Source organism: Ostrea edulis, chromosome 6 (genome assembly GCF_947568905.1).
Source record: "Ostrea edulis chromosome 6, xbOstEdul1.1, whole genome shotgun sequence".
Lineage (NCBI taxonomy): Eukaryota > Metazoa > Mollusca > Bivalvia > Ostreida > Ostreidae > Ostrea > Ostrea edulis.
The window spans coordinates 83,095,193-83,105,890 of record NC_079169.1 but is presented as its reverse complement, the minus strand read 5'-3'; the positions used below and the strand labels follow the sequence as shown (position 1 = coordinate 83,105,890).

General features: G+C 38.0%; 1 protein-coding gene across 1 annotated transcript; it reads right to left on the bottom strand.

Annotated features, from left to right (window-relative positions):
- Positions 1–2,984: 2,984 nt before the first annotated feature.
- LOC125646960 (N,N'-diacetylchitobiase-like) lies at positions 2,985–8,519 on the bottom strand. The gene is made up of 8 exons (XM_048873626.2): positions 8,075–8,519; positions 7,559–7,977; positions 4,900–5,634; positions 4,576–4,819; positions 3,797–4,076; positions 3,585–3,686; positions 3,306–3,354; positions 2,985–3,207 (listed from the first exon to the last, which is right to left on the bottom strand). The coding sequence occupies exons 1-8, from the start codon at positions 8,517–8,519 to the stop codon at positions 3,073–3,075; spliced, it is 2,409 nt and encodes an 802-aa protein (XP_048729583.2). The 3' UTR covers positions 2,985–3,072.
- Between the last annotated feature and the right edge of the window lie 2,179 nt (positions 8,520–10,698).

The following is a 10,698-nucleotide window of genomic DNA, read 5'->3' as shown; positions in this document are numbered from 1 at the left end:
GAATCAGAGTGGTGTTTAACAAAGTAATCTTTTGGATGACTGATCATTAGATAGGAATATTTCCGTTTTCCATTTTTGTTGAAGAAGCAAATGTCTCTGATGTCAAAAAGTCTAGTCTTTAATTTATCGTGAGGAATGGTCGTGTAAAGTGTTGAAACGTCATAGGTTTTGATATTGATTTGGGAAAAGTTTTGCGTACATATATATTTTTTAAAAAAATAAATAAAATTCAACACATTTTTGGATTTGAAATCATTTATTTTTATCGACCTGGAGCGTTTCATTCTATTTGATCAAATAACATCCGTGATATATAACTTTAAAAACAGTATGTTCTTTCGCTACGGAGCATCGTTACGTCACAGTTTCTCAAAATGTTCTCTTCTACATTTCACACACAGCCCGTGGCGCTTTCTAACTTTATCGTCTAGATATCTAGCGAGCTGCAACTCTTCTCATTTCCAAATGTTCAGAAGAGCTAACATCAAAGATATCTGGTAATTCCGCGACAGTGACCCAGCCATCATTTTCCATAGCGTTACTTATTCTTTCGACAAGTTCTTTACAAATGATTCGTCTTCTACCAGGACGTTCATCTTCCAATATAGAGCCTCTAACACAAGAAAATCGCTTATGCAATTTATACACTAAAGCAAGACTCAACGTTTGACATATTATCCGCTTCTTCCAGCATTTTAACAGTTTCTATTGGAGATTCCCAGAGTGCGACACAAAATTTTATGGCCATTCGCTTCTACGTGATTTCCCGCGACGTCATGATTTTTACCTTCACGAAAGAGAACTACATGTATCTGCCTTCTTTACACCTCTACTAACGTGTTCGGAACATAGTCAGTAGAGCATAAAATCAGGGACTACCGAGTGAAATGTAATCTGGCAGCTCTCGAGACTCAAACGCGAGCTACCCAAGACCCGGCGAAATTTCCACCGGATATGGATGTGCTTAAGGAATTCCAGTATTCATGTAAGTATTAATTAGAAATTATGGCATATTGCGCTTTATTCCTTTTTGCAATATATAGATCTACGTATCCGTCTGTCTGTCCGTCCGTCAGTCCTGCAAATCAGTTTTCCGCAATTTTTCCCTATTCTTGCAGATATTTATCTCATATTTGGTACATTGCTTTGTCATAACAAGTTAAAGATCAAGTTCGAATTTGGTTTTGGTCTGTTGATTTTTCACTAAGTTATAGTCCTTGGGCTTAGAAAAATAGCATGATTTGCCAGTTTTCCGAACTTTTTTTTTGTGCTTGCAGATAACCATTTGATGTTTGGTACTTTGCATTGTCCTCACAAGCTACAGATCGAGTTCGAATTTGGTTTCGGTCCATTGATATTTCATTAAGTTATGGCCCTTGGACTCAGAAAAACCGCATAAATTATCAGTTTTCTGGAGTTTTTTCTATCTCGCTCTCTCTGTTTTTGCAGATATTCATTTGGTACATTGCTTTGCCATAACAAGTTACAAATCGAGTTCGAATTTGGTTTCGGTTCATTGATTTTTCACTGAGTTATTGCCCTTGGACTTAGAAAAATATTGTGAATTATCAGATTCCTGACCTTTTAGTTCCCTACCCACGAAGTCAAAGGGGACTTTAGGTTTGCAGTCCATCAGTCTGGTAAATCAGTTTTCCACGCTTTTTTTCTCTGTGCTTGCAGATGGTTTTTTTTTTATATTAGTACATTGATTTGCCATAACAAGTTATATATCGAGTGCGAATTTCGTTTCGATCCGTGGATTTTTCACTAAATTATGACCCTTGGACTTATAAAAATAGCATGAATTGTCAGTTTTCCGGACTTTTTTGGTTGTGCTTGCAGATATTCATATGGTAATTAGTACATCATGATGCTTGCTTTGCCATAACAAGTTACAGATCAATTTTTAAGTTTTCCTGATCTAGTCTTTGCACCTGAATAGTAGTTCATTTCCAACCATTCCTATCCTTGTTCCCCAATTTTCCCCTTTACCATAACCTACATAATGAATTTCGAATATTGTTGCGGTCCAATAAATGTTTCCTCCGGTAGGGGCCTATTTATCGCTATACAATACTCACAGAATGCTTGTTCGATATGTGTTGTGCCTCCCTCTCCCCCACGCTTTAAATTTTCTAATAAATAATACACACAACACTTGTACATAATGCAATACATGTATACACATTCATTGCCAAAAAATGAAGGAGCCTTGATTATGGTGAAGTTTAACACACATGTACATATATAAAGGAAGTTTAAAAAATATTTTCAAGAAACACATATTTACCAAAAAAAAACGTCTTTAAAGCCACAACCATACAATTTGACAAAAATTGATATACAAGGATATAGTCAAATAATATGCCAGCAGCCTTATGTGATGTATAGGTTCAATTTGTCCATACCATCACCTCTCAAGTCTGGTGGATACAGCAAGAGGAGTTTGAAAGTTTTACATACAAGGGATGTTTGGGTATTTTTATTTCAAAATAGGGGTGCAATATATCAAATTAATATGCAAGCATCTTCTGCATATGGACATCTTGTTGGATCAAGTGAGTTGTTCTGATTTAAGTTTTTCTGATTAAACTTTTGCACACACAGGGCCAATTTCAACCGGCACATGCATCTTTGCATTTAGCTACAATGTAAATATTCTTATGTAGTTTAAATTCAATTTTGTTCAAACTATGACTCCTAGGGTCAAGCGGGGCCAAGTATTAAATATTTGAAATGTAGAGGAAAATTCTTTGAAAATCTTCTCACATTTGTACTTGGTATCTATGTATAATCATGGAAGGCCAAGACTGCACATGTAGTTAACAAACACCAATACACGCAAATACATAACATTGTAAATTCATTGTTATCCCATGTAACGACAAAAGTTTGAGGTGACGGAACTCCTTAAGGAGTCATTTGTTTAACAAATGTACTATCATTCAAATGTCCACCAAGGAAGCTGATTAATTAACAGTTCGATTATCGCACAGTTTAATATCACGAAACATCCATTATGAAGTATACATTCGTAGAAATGACACAAATAGGCATAGTTCAATGCAGTTGTCAAGTTTTGACAGCGCTTGTTGTGGAAAGGTCTATTGGAGGAACAGTTGTCTCAAATACAGGAGGTATTCCAATTCCGGGAGGGGGCGCTATCAGACCAGCCTCCACAAGCCTTTCTAGCACATTTCGGGGTCTCTAAAGAGAACAAACAACAACAATCATTATAGTTATAAAGAATCAGCTACTGTGTGAGAATATATAAATCATCTCAAAAATTCAGCTTGGATACCAACCTCCAAGACATAGTTGTCTGTTTTACTGTATCTGCTGTTGGCAGCGTTCCTGAAATCCAAGCAGATAGGATATTATTATAATTGTTCCAATATTGTAGGATCTCTTAACGGTTTCTATCCATTTAGTGGTGAAAATCACAGTAAAGCATTTACCTTGATCTGTAGGTCAGTACTTTCATTTAGTGGTGAACATCACAGTAAAGCATTTACCTTGTTCGGTAGGTCAGTACTTTCATTTTGAGGTTTGTGATGTCCGTGGCTGGCTTAATGTCGGCCCACTGGTTCTGTCCTCCTTGTACCTGGGGTTGCAGGCCTGGGTATGCCACGTCAGTGTGTAACACATGTTTAATGGTATTGTTTGTATCCTTGTATGTCATATTTCTAATTGATAAAAATTAAACTACACTTATTTACAACAATTATTCAAAATTATGTTATTTTTATTGTCTTCTAAGTATGCAAACATTGCAACAAAATGCCCAATATGATACCTTGCCCCTGGAGGTGGAATTCTGGGATTGACACCATATGCCTCAAGTCGCTTAAGCTCACGATGGCCGATCATACTAGCCACACGTGCCCAGTCAGCATCACGTGCTGCGAAGTCCGGTACAGGAAAGTCCTCGTTGACATTTGTGCGGACCTTGTAAGAAGCCTCCCAGGGTGCTCGGTGCCATGCCCTTTCAGCGAAGGCTATTAATCGTGGAAACATTAATCCGAACAACTGGTCCTCCGTTCTGATTCGTGATGTCCAAATCTGGGCCTGGATTCCTATCAAAGCAATAAGGGATATTGTATTGTGACTTCTGTCCCTATCAAAGCAATGAAGGATCAATTGTTTCTGATGTTCCTATTAAAGCAAAGCAATGAGGGATATTGTATTGTGACTTCTGTCCCTATCAAAGCAATGAGGGATCAATTGTTTCTGATGTTCCTATCAAAGCAATGAGGGATATTGCATTGTGTATTGAGAAAGTATTAGTTTCATATCAAAATTTGCGGATTTGGGGACCTTTTGTTCAACTTAGAATTTTTGCAATCAAACTTGCAAAAGAAATCTTTTTTCTTAGTCCTGCAAATGCTTAACAATAATCCCAGTAACAAGCTGACAAGAGGCTTCAATTTACATGTTTTGACTCGAAAATATAATGGGCCAATACTTCTACAGCGAGTGTTGTATCTTTAAATGAAATGGGAATGAGATACCTTGCACTTCCGGCATCCCATTTGATTTAACGATATGAAACGTCTTTCTTTTGTTATATAGTACCTGTAACATTCTTTGGATGCTTTGCCTCTAAACAGTTGCTATTATCGATACATCCGTATGGTGCAAATGGCATTTTACCAAATGTGAATTCGTCAGGAATAAGGTTACAACAGCGGTGTTCAGGAAGGAAAGAGAACACCCGAAGAGGGTCAATGAACCGAACGGCCCAATAATCTCCGGGGCTGTCTGGGTCCGCTTCAGGAGCGTGGTCAAAGCTTAGGAAGTCAGACTGAGACAAAATGACCTTGAAAAAAGACGCAAACATTTATTCCCGTTTTAAACATTTTGTATAGTCATTATTTCAATAGTTAAAACAAAATTTACCTTGTAACCATTATTACTGAGTCCAGTGGCTCTCTGAATAAAGACATCGTTTTGAGAATTCCTTGTTTGTACGAATATTTCCAAATTTTTAGGATATCGAGTGACATCAAAAGGCACCAGAGGTCCGCCTCGAGGATCTGTAGTGGGCCAGGCCATAAAGAATTCCTCAAATCCAGAGAGGTGGACGCCACTATCGGCTGCAATTTTAGCAATCTGCGTCGTGTAATTCACTTTGATGCGCATGAATGGATCTGGACCATTATAATTCAAGTTCTTACAGAAGGACGAATTGAGCCACGCAGTAGCCGGCGAGTCATCTCCTCCTATGTTAATACGTTTCAATGGCACCTTGGCCTCAGTGTGATAAGATTTAATTTCTTTCAAGACCGTTTCAAAAAATTTGTAGGTAGATGGCATGCATGGATTGATAGCAGAATCATCGAACAACGTGTCTGTAAGGTAAACATGTTCAGTTTGTTCATCGTGTAGATTATAGTCGCTGGTGTTCGTTCTATTGGAATATCCGTTCATAGCAATGATTGCAGCACGAGCACGTCCGGCTATGTTGATACTAGGAATAATCTCAATATTCCGGTCATTAGCTGCTTTTAGAATATCTTGATAATCTTTCTTGGTAAAATACCCCGATCCAAGTCCGCTCCCATTTGGGTTGGAGCCCAATTGAGAAAACAAACAGGTTTTTTCTTCAATGTCGTGGCAACGTTTTCCTCCTATCTGCAAAGAATAAAAATCATATTTTGGTAATTTCTTATTTTAAAATAGAGGATTCCAAAATGAATTAGGATTGATTGATTGTATCTTGTTTAAAATGTCCCTTTCGAGAATTTTTCACTCATATGGAGACGTCACTAAGACCGGTGAAGGGCTTCAATTAGGCCTATGCTCGGCGCTTACGGCCATTGAGCAGTGAGGGTTCTTTAGCGTGCCACACCTACTGTGACACGGGTCATCCGTTATTAAGGTCATCTTCGAGGACCCGTGACATTCACATCTGATGCCGAGCGTTTGGCAATGGAACTTTCACTACCAGTTTTAACGACTTAGGTCTGTCGCGACCGGGACTTGAAACTATACCTTCCGCTTGCGGGGCGAAAGCTCTACCTTTAGACCACCGCGGCGGTCAAAATGAATTAGCAGGTTCCATGAATACAAATAATGGTCGAATAGGTGAAGACAACGAGCGCATTGTTTACATATGCATCTTTTCAGAGGGCTTTCTGAACGAAAATGTAAACATCAGAAGTTTCTAAATTAAAAGTATGCATTTGAAAATTTAGCAGCATTCAAAAAGGTAACAAAGCCTGTTGAATTTGGAGTGTGCATTCCCCTGGAACAGTTAATGCGTGTTATATCCTATTGCTGCCGAGGTCTTATTTGGGATGCAACGTCTTACATAGAAAAAGTTGTTTATAAGAAATTATATGAAAAAAGCAGTAAGAAAACAGTATATAGTTGACTTGTAACCCCGTGGTTGAGATGAAAGCACACTAGGGCTGCACGAGCTTATAAAAGGAATATACTATAGGAAGTAATGCTTTAAAAATAGCGACTGAGCTAAATTTTGACTGGCCAATTCATGGCCATTCTAATGATTTTTAAAACGAACCCCCCCCCCCCCCCCGAATTAGGTTAGATTACATGCAAATACCCTCTTGTATTGTAAATCAAATTTTGTTCAAACCTTGACCCCTGAAGCCAGGGCGGGACCACAATTGAGGTACAATGCTTTTTTCTTAATAGAAATCTTAAATATGAAAATCTTGTATCTGTTACATAGGTATGTTCACAGGTTCTGCAGATGGTAACAATTGATGTTGTTATCGACCACTGGTACACCATCTAACCAAGTGTGATATTTAGCGGCCTCTTTCAATATGGCATTAGGTCAAAGGTTACATGAATCTTGACATTGGTTAAAAACAGTTAAAAGTTCCAAAGCTACCAATGTTAATCTGGCAAACAATTGTGAATGCACCCCAAGTAATGGTCCAAGGAAGAAATCTATAACTTCTGATTATTATTCAAAGACACACACACTCTCTCTCTCTGTTGTAAAGATGTTTCACAGACCCAATACGTGATATAAACACAATGAGAGAGGTAGAAAGAGGGACAGCGAGAAAGGATGTCGGACAGAATGGCAAACAGACAGACAGGCAGGGTTATTTCTATATACCCCCAACACGTTATTGCAGGACATATATCAGGCACTACGAATATTGATAAATATTACAGTAATTATCAAAATTGTTAAACATGTTGGCTCAAAGACATCAATTAATTAATCAAATCAAACAAACTGCTTTTTGGAACCACTAAATGCGGCAATCGATTAAATATAATATACATGCGATATAAATAGATAAAAACAGCAGCGCAAAACTGTATCATGGGATTTGCCAACTACTATTTTCAATTTTAGGATGATCTCTTGAAAGCAGGTATTGATACTGTATGGTCACTTTGAAATCGCCACAGTTACATTGAATTTTATAGCATTTGAGGGGGTATTGAACCTATTTTTGGAAACCATTGGATAGTTCAATCTTGATTTTGAAATTTATTTTGTATTACATAATATTAGACATAATTAGATTAACCAATTTCAGGGGTGCGCTTAAGTTTACATATATATTACCTTGGCCAACTCCGGAAATGTCTCAATGTCCAAACGCCATCCTTCATCATCAGCCAGATTTAGCTGAAGTTTATTTAGTTTGAAAAGAGCCATCACTTCCAACAACTTTATTATTGATGATTTGGGGAAGAAATTCCTGGCAACATCTAATAACAGACCCCGGTAATTAAACCGAGGCTGATCTGTAATAGTCATTGTGGGAATGGTACCTCCGAATGCCAACAAACTAAATAAGGACTGGATGCCGTTAAACACCCCGCCAACCGAGCTCCCTATAATTTCTACCCTGTCTGGATTTGCAGTAATTTCTAAGGTGTATGCTTCCGGGTTCTCTTTCATGGAGCTTTTTTTAATTCCAAGCTGTATGACTTTGTTTGCTGTTGATTTCAGATTTCTGATTTTTGTTCCCTTTATAGACTCTACAAAAGACAATCATACAGTAACAGATGTATTGACATAATATGTACCTAACCCAATGCTTCTAATTATCAATGCCAATATAACCAAAACACTTACTTTGCAAATACTTGGCGACTCCAGAGAGAATTCTGAAGCGATCTCTGTCTATCCTCCAGTTTTTGTCAATGGTAACAGTTTCATTTCCAAGAGTTTGTTTCAACGGGGTTGGCAGTATTGAAGTTTTGATAGATTCAAGATCACTGAAGTTGTATCCTCTGTAACGTTCAAAGGGAGACGGGGGTATTCCCGTTACATCATTCGGTATACCTCTCATGAATTCAACAAAAGTTGTGTGAGGGGATACGAACGTCACATCTGGACTTCTCGTGTTTTCAATAGTTTGCTGATGAGTACCATTTGACAGGTACCAGTTTGGAAAAACGTCATATTTTGTGATAGCCCAATTGGAAGCGAGGAAAGAAATATTTCGTAGATCCCCAGGTTGCAACGGTAAATTTCGGAACGCCTTATTGTCGCCAATATAAGGGTCAAACTTAAACATACACCCCTTCACATGCGTCAGTGTTATGTTCCCCGATAGAATCAGACCTCCTCCAATGTACTGGTTTATTGTGGCGTTATAGTACACAGGTTGAATGAGTGTGTGATGGCAGAAGTAAATGCTCCAGCCTTCTGCAGGAACTATCTGGCTGCCGATGTTCTCTAGAGTGACATTAGCAAAGTAAGTGACGGTTGCGTAAGGCGTCAGGACCCCATTACGTACAACGTCGTAAGTGATTTGGAGATCTTTGGCAATCCTGTCTATGTCTACACACCAAACATCACCTGAAAGTTGATATAGTTATGGTAAGATTCATATACGACTGATGGTATCGGTATGCCGTTTGCTTCGTTTTGCTATCTGGTCATCTTCGCAAGCCAATGGTTTACGATCCACCTCTTGGCTAGCGAAGCTGTTATTTGGTTTGCCTTAGGTCTCATCCGTTGGAGAACACTTTTAGAATAACTGACCCTTACACTTGTAGGATGATCCGTATGCTTTTGAACTCAACAATATGTGAGCGGATCTAATGGTTCACTTACAACCCTACACTATATACCAGTACAACTGTTTTACTTCCTGGCGCCTCACTTTATACTTCATACTATACTAGACATAGAGATTTATGTAGTACTACAGAACCCTTCAATAAGGTGGCTTAATACACATTGAAAAGGTTTATCTAATCAACGCGAAATGATTTAATCATGAAAGATATGTAAAATGTACCCATGTCAAAAAGGCAAAATTAAGCAATTTATGAAAGAAAAACATGATTTTCAAACATTTATTTCAATAAATAACAGAAAAGACGCTTGCGGATTTGAACTTGGGATCTGCGGTCAGTAACCCGATACCTTATTCACTGAGATACGTAGATATACAAACAGATCAGTAACCTGATACCTTATCCACTGAGATACGTAGATATACACGCAAAATGATCGATACAACATCTGAATCGCTATCTTGTGACGTAGTGTCATAAAATGTATGTCCTGATGTAGTGAGCTACCTTAAGACCCAATGGTTACTTCAGAATGGTGTAAACCTAATGGTTTAAATCAGAATTCTTCATGTAGACAAAATTACTCACTTTCAGACTCGATGTTTTAAATCTTACGTTTACTCCAAAACCCTACGTTGAAAACCTAGTGATGTACTGAACCCTACATTATAAACTTAATGCTTTATTGCTACATTGTAGATCTAATGGTACTGAACCCTACATTGTAGATCTAATGGTACTGAACCCTACATTATAGATCTGATGGTACTGAACCCTACATTGTAGACATAACAGTACTGAACCCTACATTGTAGATCTAATGGTACTGAACCCTACATTGTAGATCTAATGGTACTGAACCCTACATTGTAGATCTAATGGTACTGAACCCTACATTGTAGATCTAATGGTACAGAACCCTACATTGTAGATCTAATGGTACTGAACCTTGCGTTGTAGATCTAGGCCTAATGGTTTACTTCAGAACTTGGCGTCGAAGAAGCTACTGCTGTACTTCTGTACTACCTTATGCTAGTAATGGTTTATTTCTGAAAGGTATGCTGTATACATAATGATTCAATTCTGACTTCTTTGATGTAGACCTAATAGTTTACTTCTGAATACTGCGCCGTGAACCTAATAGTTTAATTCTGAATACTGCGCCGTGGACCTAATAGTTTAATTCTGAATACTGCGCCGTGAACCTAATAGTTTACTTCTGAATACTGCGCCGTGGACCTAATAGTTTACTTCTGAATACTGCGCCGTGGACCTAATAGTTTACTTCTGAATACTGCGCCGTGGACCTAATAGTTTACGTTTGAGTATTACGCCGTGGACCTAATAGTTTACGTTTGAGTATTACGCCGTGGACCTAATACCGGTAGTTTACTTCTGAATGCAATGTTGTAATCCTAGTGGTACATCTCGAAATACTACACGGTACGTTTAATGGTTTATCTCGAAATACAACACTGGACACCTAATGATTTATCTCCAAATACAACACTGGACACCTAATGATTTATCTCCCAATACAACACTGGACACCTAATGATTTATCTCCCAATACAACACTGGACACCTAATGGTTTATCTCCAAATACAACACTGGACACCTAATGGTTTACTTCTAAATACTTCTTTTGTAGATTGAATGTTTTACTTGTG

What these genes read in the sequence shown, in the direction of transcription:
- LOC125646960 (XM_048873626.2), bottom strand. Translation starts at nt 8,519, where the DNA reads ATGTTTAAGTTTGACCCTTATATTGGCGACAATAAGGCGTTCCGAAAT. An exon ending in TCAGTAATAATGGTTACAAG is followed by an intron (nt 4,820 to 4,899) that starts GTAAATTTTGTT and finishes TCTTTTTTCAAG; the next exon opens with GTCATTTTGTCTCAGTCTGA. An exon ending in GCATCCAAAGAATGTTACAG is followed by an intron (nt 4,077 to 4,575) that starts GTACTATATAAC and finishes TTGCTTTGATAG; the next exon opens with GAATCCAGGCCCAGATTTGG.